Raw genomic sequence first — 19,005 nt, 5'->3', positions numbered from 1 at the left:
CTGCTCAATCCTACAGTATGTTTTTTGAAATGGGGTGAATAATCCCTCCCTCCACTTCCAGATTCTAGGACAGGATGGACCACAGATTAAAATAAATTTGGCACAACTGCGTTTTCAAAAAAAAACCCAACTTCCCACCAAACTAGTTTTTGCTTTTGGATCCTGCCTTTCTGTAGCTTCTCTGAGTAAACCCTTACACTGGTTCTGGCCTGGATTCAAAGTTGGGGAAGCTGTTTGCCAAGCTACTGGTGAAGGCTTAGACCTTCTTGCCTATCATGCCCTTCCTACAACTAGAAATAGCAACCTAAAATCTGGGGAACCTGGTGCATGGATAGCAAACAATTTTCAGACAGGATTCTTGCATTTTAAGTACAGTATTATTTTCCAGCGTGGTATTTATGAATCTTGGTTGGCAGCCATGCATGGAGCAAAACTACTGACAGTAATGTCCAAATGCTTTGCTGGAGAAAATAATGTTTCATTTATTATTAGTAGTAGATGAGACAGTTCTGCTCCAGCCCTTGGCAAAAGGAATAACCCTGCCTGCCCGCACAAACCCCCCAACCCCAAAACCCATAAAATAATAAAATATAACAAAAATAGAAACGACGGCAAACTGAGTCAACAGATAAATGCAAATTTACCACTGAAAGTAAAGTTCAACACACAGACATTTTCTACCTCATATTCACTTCTTTCAAAGTGTTGGTAAGTGTTTCAGTCACTGGTGGGTGACATTCTTTCAACAATTCATTGGTCACAGAACCAAATTTCTGTAAGCTATTTTCTTGTTTTTCCAATTCATCTTGTAGGCTCTAAAACAAACAGAATTTAAAAAAAAAAAAGAAAAAAAAGAAAAAGACATGAGGAATTACAATTGCATGATGTAGAAACACTTCAAAATAGTATGTATCAATTACATCATACAGGTTATGAATGCAAAACTTGATTTCATGTGTGTTTCATCTAAATAGAAGGTTGTTTAATATAAAGACTGTTGTTGGATTCATTTGATTCAATATCAAGGTGTAGCAAAAAGTAAATTTTAACCTAATATTTTCTCAAAATGTAAAAATCTTGTAAAAGAAATTATTCTAAACAAGTACTCTTGCACAGAAGGAGTGAGTGAGTGGAACTGCTTCAGAAATTAAAACTTAACTGATGGAAAAAAATAAATTAAATAACATTTTCCTGTTTCGAATGAGATGAAAAAAGTAACAGCACAAAAAAGCTTTATTCTGAAAATAAGGTTCTTGCTCTTTCATTTATCAGTCTGAAGTACTGCTGGCAGGGAAAATGCTCTTTTTTTTTTTTTAACCTTAAATATTTTTATGCATATTATTACAGTTTGAACAGCCCAGCAAATCTCAACCTGATTAAACAGTATAATCAAAATCTTAATAAGTAAAAAAAAGTCATTCTCTGTACGTAATGTTTTACTGACTCCTCCTCTCTGACACATAAAAAAAAGAAAACATAGAAGAGTGGCTGTAAAGTGCATTAATGGATGCTCTTTAAATCTTGATTTGAAAAGTGTTGTTCATGTTTAGGGCATTTGGCTTTATATCTGTCTGGACTTCAAAATCACACAAAATATTTAAAAGATAATGTAAACTTAAATTTACTGGCAAATACTAACAACACAAGTTCTTGTTACTTTAAGAACCTGGAAATGTTTGCATAATTATTTTTGATTCCAAAGACAACAGCTTCCTTTGAAATAAAAGGTTATTCTACGTAATAGAACAGTAATTTTAATAATTTTAAATGTAATTATTTAAATTAATTTATTTCAATTAACATTAATTTAGACTTTTATAACAGGAGTCTCGTATTTTATGCTTTTCTTACAATGGAAAACCATTTGAACATGTGAGTATCTCAGCTTTTGGAACATTATGTTCTTTGATCTTCAATCTACTGCAACCACAGGGCTGAGGCGCAGGGGAGGTTTAAAATGTGATCTCAACATGTGCTCAGAAGCCTGACAAAGCAGAGTGAGAAACTTTAGTTTTAATGGTCACCAGCACAATTTAAAAACTTTCGACAATTTGACAGTACAGCTCAAAAGTTAAACAGCAGCATCAAAAATCTAAAAAGAAAAACAACTATCACCATTTTATTCTTCTGCAAAATGAAAAATGCAATGGCTATTTGATAATGTGTTCTCTTAATGTCACATGATTTTAATGTGCCAGTATCTCTGTACTTCCATTTCTTATGGACCAAAACGTATAGTTATCTGCATCCGTGCAATGAGGACAAAATTAACCCTTAAATCCATCCTTAGTATGTCAAGAGGCATAGTATTCTTTTCACCTGAAGGTTATCGACTTGGACTTTCACAGCTTCCAAAGAACCAGTAAGAAGATAAAAACGGGACAAAGAATATCTGGCTTCTGTCAGGTAACTATTCAGTTCTTCATAAGCCACTTTGTAAATGCTCCACTGATCAAGAACAGATTGCAGCAATATCTTCAGTTGGCTAACCTAGGAGGAAGGAGGAAGAAAAAAAAAGTAAATGAAAAGCATTCAAGATATTTGGGTTTTGTTTAAATTATTTCCTTCCTTTTGATCTCAGATATTACTTGTTCTACATGCCTAATCTTAAATCTGTTGGAGAACGAAGATTTTGCACAACAATCAGCTGGGCTTACGCTGAGTACAGCACAAAGTCCTGCTTGATTTTATAAAGCTAGGATGACAAGGACTGAAAAGGTATCAAGTCCATTCCACTTTGGGCCAAAGCAGGACCAAGAGAAATTGCTTAAAACTATGAAACACGTATCCCTGAGGCAGGCAAGTCAGCCTATGAAAGTCAGCAGAGAGGCTAGCACTAACACGCTGCTTTCCTCCTGAGAAGGTGGACTGCTGTTACCAAGTTTTGGATGATGACAATTAATGCTGATCTCTTCCTTATTGTGCGAGACCTGTGTGCTTGAAAAGGTAGTTTCTTACATATCATTTGGTACCTTTCTACTAAATATTAGGAAGCATCTAAAAAGCTTCAATTACAAGAATTAAAAGCATCCTTGAAATAGGAAACATTATACCCATTTTATGTAGTGTGTACACACAAACTTGGGGATAGATGGGAACAGGGACACCATTCAGAATCTCTTCCCCTACAATACAGAACAAATCCACTAGTTGCAAACTGCTAATTCTCCCTCTCCTCCATGCCCTATGCCTGGAGCTATAATTTGCCCCTTGATGATTCTTTTACCATGTGATCCAAATTGGCCCAGGAATGGTTAATTTCTTGCAGTGTATTCATAACAGCAGAAGAGACTTCTTCCTTCTTGTTCTGTATCAAAGACAGACCACTCTGTTCTACATTTTCTACTTCTTTTTCCTTTGTTCTTATTGATTCTTCTAATTCCTGAAAAGAAAAAGAAGATACCTAGTATTTTTGTTTGTGTAATTGGATACATAATGCCTTGAGATAGAAAAGATGCCCATAAGGTCCTTAGTGTTTAAAAATAGGAAAGTCATGCTTGCATACTTTGGCTTTTTATTCTCAAGAGAATCATAACGCATTAGCAATTTTATTTAATATTTTGTATTCCCTTTAAAGCATAGTTGTTTGTCTTTAATTTAAATAGAAGCATGTCCTCTACATTAAACTTCTGTGTAATCTTCTGCTCTCATGTAAGAGTCCAAAACTCATTAAAAATAGGACAGCAGTTTGAATACATGGGAAAATTGTTGTGTGTCTTAGTTTGTCCTAGAAAGACTGAGAAGCCTTTTTAATTAGTCCAAAGCTGGCTCAAGCCTCTGGAAAAAACTGAATTTTGCCACCCAAGAAAAGGACAAAATGACTTCCTAGGGAAAGATGTCGATTTGCCATGCCTCCCCACATGAAGTGGAGTCTTTATTCCTTTGCCAGGTCCCAGCAAAGCTTCAGGACAGCAAGATGACAAGTTCATTGGAGTCCAGCCAATGACAACAAGCAACAGACTGCAGGAATTTTCCTTATTGCCTCCTCAAGGTTGCATGCCATTGGGAAGCATTAATGAGTTCAACAGCGTTTTGCTCTGCTCAGCATTCGCACACACTAACCCAAGAAACTGGGAAGAAAATGAACAGTTGGCGTGAAAACAAGTGAAGAAAACAGGGCTGAGTACATAAGCACTGAGGCCATGACAACTTGTTAGTGGCTTATTTTGCTGCTTCAGGCAAGTGCTGACTGTGTTGTTGATTTAAGATGACCCTACACTGGTCACGGAAATGCTGATTCAAAGCTTCCCAGTTTTATCATGTTTTATCAATAAGTGAAGTGCAGAAGCTCTGGTATGTAACATTCGCTAGTCACAAAGCCTGTGATCTTCCTCATGCCTCAACAGCATGAAAATGAAGTTACAAAACGAAGGAGAGAGAACAGGAAGACTCGGTGAGCAACTAACTCATATAGCACACTCCCATAAGCTCATTCCTAGCCAGGAAACTACCTATATAATTTCATGGCATGGTGCAGGGACATCCAAGAAAGTCCTGCAGTGCTCTGACTCACATGGAAGCTGTGTAGCTTCAGGTAGTGCAAACATTGAGTCTGAGCAGAGGGGGGAAGTATGGCTTGTAGGCTTCAGGCCAGCACAAATTTGTGTTTATCTGTCTGGAGATAAAGTAGTCAGTGTGATAGGGAAAGCAGACTGTGAGGTGAGAGCAATCTTGGGATGCCTTTACATTAAGTAGTACATCTTGTGATCTCAGGTAATATTTTAATTTTCTGCAAGCCTTTCCTTACTGAGAGAGATGGATCATCAGGGAAAGAAAACAACACAACAAAACTCTGGCCAAATTGGAAACCCATGTCTTTCAATAAATTGCTGTCCCTAAGAATCAAAACAGCAGCAACAACAACTGAACCATTGGCACAACAGACTTTATGTTTTAGATAGTGGGGAGAGTATTTGGAACCGAATTCTGCCCAGCCTTGCATATGCTTGCTATTAACAGAATGTATCCCTGCACACATACAACACACTTTTGTCTATAGACATATATGTGAGAGCATTTTTGCTATACTGTTTATTCTTAGCCTTGTCTTCTGTATTATTTCACATTTCTTCAAACTTCTAGCCATGACCTTGTTCCAGACTACAGCCTTGGAGTAATACATGTTGGGTTTTTTTTTCACCAGCTGACACCAAAGCAAACACTTCTAAGTTGTACATAGTAAATTTGACTTTCCATAAAGTGGATTTTAACACTAAAAAAGGCATTTGAGTTTGTACCAGGTTGCTCCAAAATTCAGAATGTAAAACTAGGAAAAGTTTCAAACACCCAGAATAGCAAATATTTCTGGTTCTCTGTGAAAAGGGGTTTCTTACTCATGATTTTAAACTCATAACTGAATTAAAGACACATTACTGTGTCTGATCTGTGATGGGAAAAAATGGTTGCCTTCACTTATTAATATGACACTAGGCAGCAACTAACATCAGTTAATAAATAAACTGCAGCTTTTGTACTAGTTGAACTGGATACCTGGGAGTGTCTTATACAGTTATTTCTTAAACAATTTGTTTCTCTGCTGATCAAAGTCTTGCCTTTCATAACTGACTCCCCAAGTGTATTTGCTAACTTCCCTGACCGAAAGGAACCATGAAGGCGATAAATCAGATTCAGCTTTGAACTCCAGCCAAGCACAGCCTGCCGATTATGTCAGGCTATGCTAAATTACCCTTGCTTCAGTCGTACAGGCTTATGGTGCTGAAACCATAAAGATACCTGAATTGAAACTAAGCACTGCAACCAGTTTGAAAACTTAGGTCAAAAACTTCAGAAAAAAAATTAAATTCTAACATATCTGGCCTAAACAACTATTTGCCTTTACAGAAACAAAGATGGGTTTAATACACTGGTGAATATAGATTAAATTCTCTTACACATTTCATTTGAATATATTTCCAGCTGTTGTGTTTGTGAAGACTTAAAAGCTAGATCATATTCGTCCCATTCATTAAATGCATGCAGGAAAGACAGCCACATGAAGATAAACATTCTTCCTTACTCCTTTTTAAGGGGATGAGAATACCAAGATTTTGGGCATGCAGTTGTCCTGACAGAGTTTATTTACATATTTGATCTGGTGTGCAATTTATTATTTGGTAGGACAAAATACGTTTGCTCAAAAGTTATCTGGTGCCTGATACCATGTATAGGCCTTGTTTATAAATTCAGAAAAATCTGTTTTGCTTATACACCTGTAAGCTTGAATTCTAGCCTGACAGCTACAGAAGCAAGCTTTTAACTACTTAAATATGTGCTATTCTGAGTAAGATGTTCAGAGTCAACTGTGATAGCCTATTCACTGCTGTGTAGTCCCTGTATGAATTTCGCATGAAAAACTGAGGTGGTTCTCAACTTATGTGCATTACGTATAGCTGAGCTTTGCCTCATCCTTTCTTTGCCCATTGCAATCATCATTCTCCTTCAGTCTTCTGAAAGCAAAAGGGAATCCAGCACTATTTCCTTCTCTGGATAGTTGAATATTTGAAAAAATTTGATTCCTAACACATTTTGAATAAAAGCATAAAACCTCCTTGGATTCTAGGATTTTTCTTTGAATAGTCAGGTGGAATATATCGGGTGGAAAAATAATACCAAAAAACGGGGGGCAGAGGAAAGGTAGTGATAAGGCAGAAAAAACAAGTTTCTGAATAGTCCAGCATGGTGTTCATGACATCAAGTTCCATAAGACTGGCTAAACAGGAATGGGAACATATTCCTTTGACGGCCTTTCTAGTTCAGTATGCTTGGCATGCTTGGAAATGTCCATGCTTTAATACAAAAAGAATGATGACTTTGGTTGCTTTCAAAGATCTTTGGGACATTGTTTTTCCTTCCTCCTTTCTTATTGCTTTCATTTTAGGAATGAAATCTCTCCCTCACTGAAGTAAAGAGGAGTTCTGTCACTGACTTCACTGATACAAAGATTTCACATGGCTTTATCAAGAGTTGTTTCTAACTGTTGGAAAGAGAATATTGTTATTTATAAGGGGACATTACCTGACAGTCTTTCAAAGCATTCTGTACTGAAGCCTGGTCTCCAATTTTCTGTTGCTGTTTCAGCTTCTTCTCTTGGGTTTCAAACCAAGTTTTTAGGCACTGCACATTATTTTCATATTCCGTCCAGGATTCCTGCAGACTTTCCAACAGCTGGATCTGCAAAGAAATATGAGTATATACTTTCTCATACAATTACCTTTATTGTTGGGTCAATTAAATAAATCAGTGAAGACCAATGCTGACCAGTGCATTCTTGGAATTCAATGCTTTCAGAATTTAAAAACAGTATATGCATTCAAATTGAAATATATCTGCTTTTTGTAAAATAGTTCATAATAAGAAACCTGGTTTATCCAGAAATAATTATATAGAGATAACATATTAAAATATCATGACACACTGAAAGAAGCTAACACTTTAGCAGAACATTTTTATGAAGTGGAATTCTTTTCAGAGATCAAGGACCTTAGGACTTCCCAAATAAAACTAAGCACACAAACATCTGTTTTATATTCCTTGCTCATAACTGTGTAAAGTAGACAAAGATTTATATTATGCCCTTTGTCAATTGACTGCTTTAAAGTTACTTAGATTTTTCTGATAGGTTATAGGTGTCATTCAATGGTAAATGAGATAGTACTTCTTAAAAAAAAAAAAAAAAAGACAGACCTAACAAAGCAGAATTTGAAAGCAGCAGCACTACCATAAAAAGTATTCACATTATGTAAGACAAACTCCACTCTAGGGAATAAGCCATCTTAATTAGCTGTAATCTTAATTAGAACTGCTTGAGGATGTGACGGTCAATAGCAGCCTTGGCTGCAGTGACTATGAGACAGTTGTGAGTCAAGTAAGGAAAGCAAGTAGCACACTAAAGATCCTTAGAATAGCAGACGTTGGTTTGTTCAGGTAAGTATGATCCCATGGGAAGCTGTACTGAAGGACAAAGGAGTCCAGGAAGCTGATTGATCTTCAAGGACAACTTCCTCAAGTCACAAAAATGACAAATCCACAGAAAGTGGATTACAAAGAATGGGCCTAGAAGTGTGGCCTGGCCATGCAGGGCTGACGTTAGGAAAGCAAAATCTTGGCTGGAACTAACTAGTGAGGGACAGAAGCCCTTCTTGTTACTCCTCACAAGTACATCAGCAACTAATGGGAAACAACAGAATAGTCTGAGGTACACCATGCCTTCTTTGCTCTGATCTTACTGACAAGGTCTCCTCTCATGCCTCCCAGATCTTCATGCCAACTAACAAATGTTGGCATACAGAGCTACTAAGCCATGGTAGAGGAGGAAAGAATTAGGCGCTACTTAAGTAAGCTGGACATATAGAAGTCCACAGAACCAGACAGGATGTATCGAGGGTGTCAACGTCATTTCAAGGCTGCTGTCTATCACCTTTTGTGAGAGACTGAAAGAGTTAATGTCTCAAACATTGTGGCGATTTGAGGCGCTATTTGCATGGCGACAGCAGGTCGGCGAGCACGGGGTGGGGGAGAGCAAGAGTGGGATGTGGAGAGCGTGTCAGAGGATGCGCGGTTCCAGGTTCTGCCAAACCTGACCATGTATGGCCAGAGGTCACACAGAGTTTATCTGAGGAAGGGGCTTGCAACCGCCCCAGAGACCCCTCACGACCACCCCCCTCCCCCAGCGCCTGCACAGAAGATTGAGAACTTTCTAGAACAATAACCATGTCAGTCCTGAAGGGGCGTACCTGGAGGCGGGGATTAGCCAATAAAAGGCTTGGCCCCCCCCAGGGAAGTGCGCGCATGCCCACCACTGGAGGATTGCCACGTCTGTCATCGTCATCGCCGGATCCAAGGGTGGTGATACTTTTTCTTTCTCTTTCCTCCTCTCTTCTCCTTTCCTTTTCTTGCTTCTCTTCTCTTTTCCTCTGCTTTTCCAATATATATATGCAAGTTTGGGATCAGGAAGACCGGAAAATAGCTCCATTGCCAAATCGCCTTTGTTCGTTCGTTAAACTCGTCAGGTCGTTAAGTTTGTCCGTTTGTGGAATTCGCCAGTTAATAAAGTTGCTGGCCAGACTGTTCCTCTGGGTCATTGTCGTGACTCTGCCGACCACACGGCTCTGCCGAGCAGAGATCGGCTTTTGTCGGTATGCAAACCGTCAGGGAATCGAAAAGATTCACCCCTCTCGCAACCCACCGAGTGGGACGAGACACCTTTAAAAGATCATAACAGTTGGAGGAAGTTGCTGGTGACTGGAAAAAGGCTATACTGCAAAACCTACCAGAAGCCATTTCCACATGCATAAAGATCAAGGAGGAGGAACAAGCATGATCTTACTAAGGGCAAATTGCACCTGACCTAACTGATTGCCTCTGCTATGATGATACGACTGACCCTGTGGACAAGTGGAGAGTAGTAGATGTTGTTTACCTTGGCTTTAGCAAGACTTTTGATATGGTATCCCATAGTACCCTTATAGCAAAATTGAGGAGGCATGGGCTGGATGGGAGGTCTGCAAATGAATGAACTGACTGGAGTCATCAGGCTTAAAGGTTAGTGGTGAACATTTCGATGTCTATCTGGTAGTCATTTACAAGATGCATCTTCAGAGTCAGTCCTGGGGCTGGTATTGTTTAATACCTTCATCAATAAACTGAACAACATGATGGACTGTGCTTTCAGCAGATTCTTAGATGACACTGATTTGGGAGAAGTAGTTGAATATGCTGGAGAGTAGGGCTGCCATTCAGAGAAACTTCAACAAGATGGAGGAATAGGCTCATCAATCCTCAAGACATTCAGCAAAGACAAATGTAAAGTCCTGCACCTGGGACAAAATAACCTCATGCAACAATACGGGCTAGCAGCAGGCTGGATAGAAGAAAAGGACCCAGGGGCAACGGTGGGCAATAACTTGAACATAATAAATCAGCAGTGTGCATTTGTGCTGATGAAGGCCAACTGCATCCTGGGTTAGAGTATTGAGAGTGCACCCAGCAGGTCAAGAGAAGTAGTTCCTTCCTTCTCCTTGACACTTGTGACCCATTTTGGGCCCTCCAGTGCAAGGGAGGGATTGACAAACTGGTGAATGGCCACTAAGGTCATTAGGGGGCTGGAGCACATGACATACAAGGACAGGCTAGCTTCATTCAGCATGGGGAAAAGAAGGCAAAGGAAGCATCTCATTGTGCTGTCCACTCCTTATGGGGAGTTACAGGGAAGATGGAGGCAGACTATTCTCGGAGATGTGTGGTAAAAGGAGGAGAGATAACAGTTACAAGTTGCAACAAGGGAAATTCTGATTGGGAACAAGGCAAAAACTTGTCCCCCACAGGAGTGGTTAAGCACAGGAATGGGCTGCCCATAGAGGCTGTGGAATCTGTCCTTGGAGATTTTCAAAACTCAGCGAAGCAAGTCCCTGTGCAATCTGATCTAACTGTAAAGTTAGCTCTGAGCAGGAGGTTGAACTAGATGACCTGCAGAGGCTTCCAGCCATTATTCTCTTATAGTTCTATGCATTCCGAAAGTTCACTAAAGAGCAGGTAGGTTTTTTTCTTTACCTTTTCTGTTATCAGGCCTTGCAGGATTTGCCAACGTCTGTTCATTGCTCCGAGCTGTTCCGCAAAATCAGTTTTGTCACTACGTTTACTTTCAACATCCTGGCTGCTAATTTGTAGCACTGATTGGTTCACAAAGTCTACCGTCAATTGTTTGCAATTTAAATCTATCTTGAAACCCTAGTAGAAAAGAAGAGAAGAAAACCCCCAAAACATAAGTAACATAATTTCTTACCCTCCGGCAAAAGAGAGGAAAAATGTTCACAAATGAAAACTTTACCACAATTTAGCTAAAAGGTTTTTTAGCAATTGAACAGCAATTAAAAACATTGTTACTTTTTCCTAAATATTGAGAAATAAACCAGCAATACACTGCCTTTGGAATAAAGAATCTGCCTTCCCTGCTACTGCCACCCACCGCCCTCCCCGCCCCCCTCATTAAAATTATTGATATTGGTCTCAAGGATCAGATTTAAGAAAAACTGGGTATATATTAATTTTTTTTCATTTTATTTATCTCAAAATTTTTAATACAAAAACAGATAAGATGGAAAATATTCTTACATACAAAGAAGAATAATAGCCAAGAAGTAAAGTGATTTTGCTATTGATATTTCAAATTCAATAGTGAATCAATCACTATTGAATCTAGCAATCAATAGTGGAACAAATCTGACATTGAGAAGAAAGTCACTGTGTGCAGATCTATTACAAGAGTTCTTGTAATAGATCTGATCTAGTTGAAGAAGTGAAATTGTTTTATAGCTATACTCTTCAACAGTTATCTCAAGATAGAGTATCTTTCATTTTTGCTTCAGATACTGATCAAAATTATCTTGATCTGTAAACTACTGGCCACGTTCCATTCAAGAACAGGCTACACTTTGAGGAGAAGGTGATATTATGCAGAGAATTCATAAAACAACATAAATAATTTGCAAAGTACTTTGTGGTTTTGGGTGAAAGACCAATCTAATAAGGTTTAACCACTCCACAATGTAAGTTTTTTTTTTCCTTAAATCACATATACTTTACATATGTATACGTATTTAATGGGGATAATTCAAAAAGGAAATCAATAATATTTCCACTCAGTACCTTGTATTTCTGGACGTAATCCTGAATGACTTTCTGTCCTACTACATTTTTTATATTCTCTTCATCCTGCTGAATGACATTTTCCATCAGGGAAACCCAGCTCATAACTTCAGTGATAGCATGGCGAGAAGGAATTTTGTCCATCTGGAGCTGTAGAAATAACAGACTTAAAATGTATGTTGTGAAGAAAATGGATAAGAATTCCTTGCTTTGCATTACCATAGTACATTTCCTTTACCTGCTCTTATTATCATGTTATTCTACATCCCTAATGTATCACTGGTTTATTTTAAAAAAAAAAAAAAAAAAGGTAAAAAAAGGTTTTAATAGGAGATATACTGTAAAACTCCATGCATCCTAATAAGAAAATATTGTATTAAAGGCTTCTTATTTCCATTATTCATCACACAAAGAAACTGGACAAACTCAAAGATTCCATTTCTGACCTCCAAAACGTTCTGCATTCTCATTCCATAATTCTGTATTTGGCTTACGTAGAAGATCAACTTTAAGCTACACTTTTCCTGTCCTTGTAAATGGATAATGAATAGACTCATGGAAAACAATTTTATACAACTCTTCTTCTGGTGGTGATTTCTAAATGGGCAGATTTTGAACAGTACCTGTTTTTTTCTTAGAAGACTCACTTTCAACATTTGATACAGTAGGGGTTGCTTACATTTAGTTACTCAGAAACGTGTTCTATGACATTTTTGGGTAGACATATGTCCTGGTTTTGGCTGGGATAAAGTTAATTTTAATCCTAGTAGCTGGTATAGTGCTGTGTTTTGGATTTAGTATGAGAATAATGTTGATAACACACTGATGTTTTAGTTGTTGCTAAGTAATGTTTACACTGGTCAAGGACTTCTCAGCTTCCCATGCTCTGCTGGGAGCACAAGAAACTGGGAGGGGGCACAGCCAAGACAGTTGACCCAAACTGGCCAAAGGGCTATTCCATACCATATGATGCCATGCTCAGTATAGAAACTGGGGGGAGTTGGCCGGGGGGCAGCGATCGCTGCTCGGGGATGGGCTGGGTGTCGGTTGGTGGGTGGTGAGGGGGTGTATCACTTGTTTTTTCCTGGGTTTGTTCCTCTCCCTCTCTTGTTGTTTTCCTTCTCATTACAATTTATTTATTATTTTGTAAGGTGTTCCAATTATTAAACTGTTCTTATCTCAACCCATGAGTTTTCTTACTTTTGCTCTTTTGATTCTCTCCCCCATCCTACCTTGGGGGAGGGTGAGCGAGCGGCTGTGTGGTACTTAATTGCCGACTGGGGCTAAACCATAACAACATATATATTTTGCATTACAAGACAGTTCAGAGAACTATTGAATGACATTATTTTGTTTAATATAAGAGACTCAGGTAACATCTGTTACCCTTCCTCTCTCCCCCTAAATCATGATGATATTACTAACTCTGAAAGCATTCCAAATTATAAACTGAAGCAACTGCTTAGACTGATAACCTCCTAGCAACTAAATACTAAGGCAACTTTTAGACTAGTATAATTCTTTAACTTCAGTATTATAGCATTAAAAAACCAAAATTACACAACCAAAACCCTCCTGCTCCTACATACACTAGCAGGAACCTTGCACAATGTTTTACGATACATTTTGTCTTGCATAGACTTGAACCCAGTTTATTCAATTTGAACAAAACCACCATCCAAATCTGACAGGGCACAGGGATGTGAACTCCCTTTTTCCAAAAAACATGCCAACATGTTGAAAAAACCTTCATCTGTTCTTTGGTTAAAATATAATAAATATAACTGTGAAAGTTTCACATTAACACCAATTGGTGTTAGACAGTATGAGGAGACAGGATTTGGACATGAGTGTAAGCTTTCCCACATTAAAACAGGAGTAACATTGTTCCTATCTTGCCTCCCATGGATAAATCCAGGAAGGGAGCAACTATCTCTTAAAGGCAATGCCAACTATATGGTCTGAAATTTTCTGGAATATAAAAGGCCATCACTGGCCTTCCTTACCTGGTGCAATTTCTCTTGTACTGCTGGGATTTGTGTGAGCAGCTCTGTCCACTGACTGTCAATGTGGGACAATCCTGCACGCAATGCTGCCGTATCCACCTTCTTCAGCCTGAGGAGCTGGTTCCCAGTACTCAGGACAGAAGACTTCTGTGATGATTTAGCATCCACTTCTTTTGAAAACTCCTGTAAGCAGAATAATTTTTGTGGAAATAATCAACTACTTGTTTAGTGTACTTAAAGCTTTACCTCAGAAAGCTAAGAATATCCTCCCTTCCCTTTGAAAATGTGTGTTTTGTATTAGTGTTTACCAGCTATACTTCAGACCAAGTGAGAACAAAAATTGTTTTCAGTCAAAAAATAATTTTCTGTTTTCAGAATCATCAAGCTTTACAATCATTGCATATAGCAAAGGAATGCTGAATGTGCAAACACACCAGTTTTTTGAAGGACAGCTTACCTCCAGAAGCAATTTTGGTTTTTTGCGTACTCACTACTTCAACGATGAGAAAAAGTATAACCATATGATTGCTCAACTGTTTATTTGTAATTCGAGAGAAAAAGGTGTCCTAGGTCCATGAATGACTTACCAAAAAGGAGTTCAGGTGGTCTCGGACTGTTTCCAGTTCCTGAGGAACTGTCAAAGACTGCTGGCTCCAAAATTCAAGTCGCTCCTTTGCAGATTGTAACCAATGTGTCAGTTCACTTGATTCACTCTGATATCTGTAAAGACATTTAAAGAAAACTAAAAGTCATCTCCAATTCTTGCCTCCAACTGAGCAGTCTCTCCTCCATGTGTTAGAGGAAGATACCGTATGCCAGATTTAAAATAAAAATATTTTCTTTCCTTTATTAAATTTCAGAAAAACATGATTTAATTTTAAAGACAGGCACAATATCAGGAAGCTCTTATTTTAGCCATTACATCCACAATTCCTAACAGTGCCTTCTTTTTGCCTCTTAGGAAAAACTAAGTTTAATGAAGGACTGGTAACTAGGTTATCAATCTCTTTGGGCAAGCTACAACAGCACCCCACCCCACCTCACACACATAAACACATTTTTGCTTGCCATTAGAAGGCTCAATCTTCCAAAAGCTTTACCACAAGGTATCTCAGAGCAGGAATTTAATGGTTTTTTCAGAAACTATCTCCATATCATTTCATATGCCAAGCAACTAATGAGATGTCAGAACGAGAGTGTCTCCACATAACCTCTATTACACACAATCCCTTTATGTATCTCTCTTGAAAGGCTAGTGAGCCAACAAGCCAGGGATATTATGAATAATAGACAAAGCTTGTATATCACTTAGAGAATTAATTTCAAAAGTAGCATATGAACGTTACTAAAGGCAGCTAAAAGCTCCCTTCCATATATGCAATGACACAGACCCGTGAGAACCCAGCAGTGGCAATGCCCCTGCCAGAACATGCTGAGGCTACTCATGCTACCTAGCAAAGCACACACCCTTTCTCATCAACCTGTATGGACATGGGGCTTCTAACTTAGTCATCTAAATAAGATATCTTCTGACTTCCTCCCACCAGCTGTTATCTGGTACATGTTTTATTGCAAATGAGAGTATGATAGCACTTGTATAGAGCAGAAGTAGGATATTGTAGAGTAGTCATAGTATCACATACATCTTAAAGTACTTTCTTTTAAATGTCAAATCTAATAGTTCTGGGTTCAGAATGAGTTGACCTGAACAGCATAGGTGAGGAAGTTTATACTGTCCATTACATCAGCATTACCTTGTCCAGTGCTTCAGTATTGTCTCCAGCCTGTGAAGCTCCTTGGTAATCTTGCTGGTGTTACTTAGCCAGTGTTCTCCTAGTTGGTTCAGTTGACTTTCGAGATCTGAGCAGCTAACAGAAAAAAGGAGCCTTTTCCCATCATCTAGCACTTGGTATAATTTAGACTGGTATTCAGTCAGGTTAGATCTCAGATGCTGTAACGACAGAGAAGACTGTTAGGTAACTCTGCAGGTGTCTGCTACCACACTTTCTCAACACTTAGTTTTCTTCTATTGCATTTTGTAGCATATCCAATGTCACCATGGCACATCACATTTTTTCCCTCTGCTCCAGCTCTAGAACTCCCTGAGAACCATAATGCAGGTAACCTGCTCAAAACCTGAACGTGCTATCACAAAACCCCCTGCTTCATTATGTCTATTGATACCTCCTTATGATGAACTCCTCCTTGGTGTAGGTATTTTAAACCTGAAAAGAACAATTGCAAAAGAATATTTGTGGGGCAACACCAATTCTGAGAGAAATTGATTAAAATGTCAGAACTCAATCCACCATCTGCTGAAAACTCTACCGCAATGAAAGTTAAATGTGTCCAATATCAAGTTATTAACAGTGGCTGCACTTTAGCCTTTTCAATGCCTATCTTCAGCTCCCTGGTCATCTAACTCTTTTTTTACTGATCTACCCTCCTGCTATCCATGGCCACAAAGGAGAAGATCACCCCCCCATCCAAATCCCTGAACACAGAAACCAATTGTTATGGCAAACAAACCCAAAAAAGGTGCCAAAAAAGGAAAAGCTGTTAATACTCTTACCCTGAATCCAACTGGGAGCAGAGACAGATTTCATTTAAACGGTAACTTGTGGATAGGTAAAGAATTTGTATATGTGGGCAATATACCTGCCAAATTCTGCTATCATTACACAAATAGTACAGATTTTTAAAACATCTGTATATTTGACTAAGCTTAAACACAAAATGTATGTGCATTCCCATTTTTCAGTTATGCTGAAACTAATCTGAAGATAAAGTGTACAAAACTACCAGTCTCATGGTGAGTACATAAACTTTCTATCGCTCTTCTCTCTTTCACATAGAGCTCTAATAACTTAACAAAATTTTTATATTTATATATGTGTGTGTCTGTGTGTGTACTTACATATAACACATATACACAAATAAATGTATAACTCCTAGAGAGTAGCATAAAAAATTCCAAGATAGCCATAAATTAATTATGATGTATTTTTAACCTAAACATGGTTACAGGGAGAGAAAAAATGGTATTAAAAATTATGCCATAGCAGAGTCTGAGAATCTGGATTTGAATAACCTAATTTATGTAACTGACAAGAGAAACAAAAGAGGAAAACTAGTTTAGGGTCAGGACCAACATAAACAATGCCTAGCATTAAACAAAACCAAAGTAAAACCCACACACAATAGATTGCTTAAGCTCTCCTCATACCATTGCAAAAGCAGAAAGCTGTCTAGTAAAAGAACAATATACATAAATTCAGAGTAGTCAAGAAGTCAATTTGCAAGAAAAATTTGGCAGACATTTTTCTGTAAAACAAAACAAGCAAACAAAAAACCCCTAACCAAAGTGTCTGGTGTATAACGAGACAAAGACAAAACACTAGACCAGAATTCACATTTTGAGAACAGACGGAAAAAACAGGATGTGGTAGAAAACCTATATTTAAACTACTAGTTCTTGTTGCATTTGCGAAGAAGGAAGGCAACTCGGGGAACCGCAGGTTGTTCAGCCTCATCTTGCTCTCTGGAAAGATCATGGAGCACACCCCCTTGGAATCCATTTTCAAGGACAGAAAGGACCAAAAGGTAATCAGGAATATTGAGCTTGGATTTACTAACTTGACAGCCTTTTATGACAAAGTTACTGTCTCTGTGGATAAGACTGACTTCAGTATGGCCTTTGACACCATCTCCCATGGGACACTCCTCTGGAAGTGGAGAGAGGGTGGGCTGGATAAATGTTACATGGGCTGAAAACTAGCTGCATTACCAGTCTCAAACACTAGTGACCAAAGGCTCGATGTCTGGCTGCAGACTGTAATGGGCAGAGTACTCCAGGGGGTGTTGATATTTGAGCCCAAACATCTTCAACATCTTCATTAATGGCATGGATGATGATAGAGAGTACTCCCTCAGTAAATTTGTGGATGACACTAACATAGGGAGAGCAGTTGACACAAAAAATGGCAGGCTTAGTCCAGAGACACTTTGATAAACTTGAGGTTGGAGGCAGCAGAAACCTTATGAGACTCAACAAGAGGTGCAAATTCTGTGCCTTGGGCAGAATAACCCTCTTTCTCAGTAGAGGTTAGGAAGGGAATGGCTAGCATATTTAACCTGGCATCTTCCATAACCAAGACATAATGAATAAGACAAGCCACAGCACTGGTCTTCATTAGGACTGTGAACAACTGACTTAAGTTGTTTTATTATCCCCATCTACATGGTGCTGATGAGGCCACATGTAGTGCATCCGATTCTGCCCTGCCCCCATCTCCCACTGAGTTCAAGAAGAAGGAAGCAGTCAGGGTCTGGTGTAGAGCTATTAAGATGTTTAGGGACCTAGAGCACACGCCCTTTAAAAGGAGGCTGAGGGAGGTGTGCTTGTTTTAGATCGACAAACAGGAGGCTAAGGGCCAGTCTAACAAAGGCCTACAACTATTTGGAGTAGAATTAAAAAGATTATAGAGGTAAATGCTGCTCAGTAGTGCCACACAATATAAAAAGGACAATGATGACAAGCTGAAAGTTGAAGGTTTAGATTGGGCATTATAGAAAACCTTTTCAGTAGGAGGTGGTGCAGCACTGCAATTGGTCCCCAGCTCAGCTGTGGGATCTCCATCTTTTGAGGTTTCCAATGCCGTGGCTGATCCAGCCCATGGCAACTGTCCTGCTTCAAGTGGGAGGCTGGACTAGATGACCTTCAGAGGTCCCTTTCATCCAACTTTTACATAAAGAACATGTAAAAAGCACCAACCTGAAAAAGTGTAATCCGGTCTGTAAGTTTTTCCTCCGTCTCTTCCACCAAACCGACAGTGGGGATGCTACCTTCAACAGACTCCAGCTGTCTGGTAAGTTCCTGGTAATCTTCATCCAGATGCATCCAGGTCTGCAAGCACAAATTATCCATGTATATGTATATGGTGAATATTGGTGTATATGGTGTATATTGATCTGGGTATCTAGAATTTTTATTACTTGCTTTCTCAGTCTGAAATCCTATAGCTGCATGGTTGTGAACGTACAGAAATAGCAGTACAAATGTCCAGTGAACCTATAATAAGATACCATCTCTGTGTCAAACTCAGCTTTTAGAACACATGGAAAAAGCTGTCATGTTCTTGTCAGCTAAAGCTAAGCAGCTTTTTTAAATTTAGAGGAACACAACTGATGTCACCTGAAGGTCACAACAGTTAAATAGCAAAGATTATACATAGTCTATCAGTGCCTTGTGTGTATGACAAAAAGGGAGTGACGTCTATCAATTCTGTTCAAACGCAGGAAATCAACATTACAGAATATCCTGGTGGATGATCACTATAGCAGTACAGAAAAGACC

General features: G+C 38.7%; 1 protein-coding gene across 1 annotated transcript in view; it reads right to left on the bottom strand.

The window, feature by feature from the left end:
* The window catches only part of SYNE1 (spectrin repeat containing nuclear envelope protein 1), a 269,690-nt gene that overhangs the window by 56,065 nt on the left and 194,620 nt on the right, over positions 1 to 19,005 (bottom strand). The window contains exons 107-116 of the mRNA XM_075498968.1: positions 18,424 to 18,555; positions 15,404 to 15,600; positions 14,237 to 14,369; positions 13,650 to 13,832; positions 11,644 to 11,793; positions 10,549 to 10,725; positions 7,015 to 7,170; positions 3,227 to 3,382; positions 2,320 to 2,490; positions 682 to 815 (exon numbers count right to left, since the gene is read on the bottom strand). Of these exons, the coding sequence (XP_075355083.1) occupies positions 682 to 815; positions 2,320 to 2,490; positions 3,227 to 3,382; positions 7,015 to 7,170; positions 10,549 to 10,725; positions 11,644 to 11,793; positions 13,650 to 13,832; positions 14,237 to 14,369; positions 15,404 to 15,600; positions 18,424 to 18,555 (1,589 nt within the window). The remainder of the gene's footprint in view (positions 1 to 681; positions 816 to 2,319; positions 2,491 to 3,226; positions 3,383 to 7,014; positions 7,171 to 10,548; positions 10,726 to 11,643; positions 11,794 to 13,649; positions 13,833 to 14,236; positions 14,370 to 15,403; positions 15,601 to 18,423; positions 18,556 to 19,005) is intronic.

Source organism: Mycteria americana, chromosome 3 (assembly GCF_035582795.1).
Source record: "Mycteria americana isolate JAX WOST 10 ecotype Jacksonville Zoo and Gardens chromosome 3, USCA_MyAme_1.0, whole genome shotgun sequence".
NCBI classification, from domain to species: Eukaryota; Metazoa; Chordata; class Aves; order Ciconiiformes; family Ciconiidae; genus Mycteria; species Mycteria americana.
Note: the sequence above shows the minus strand (reverse complement) of the source record. Positions and strands in the feature narration are given on the sequence as shown.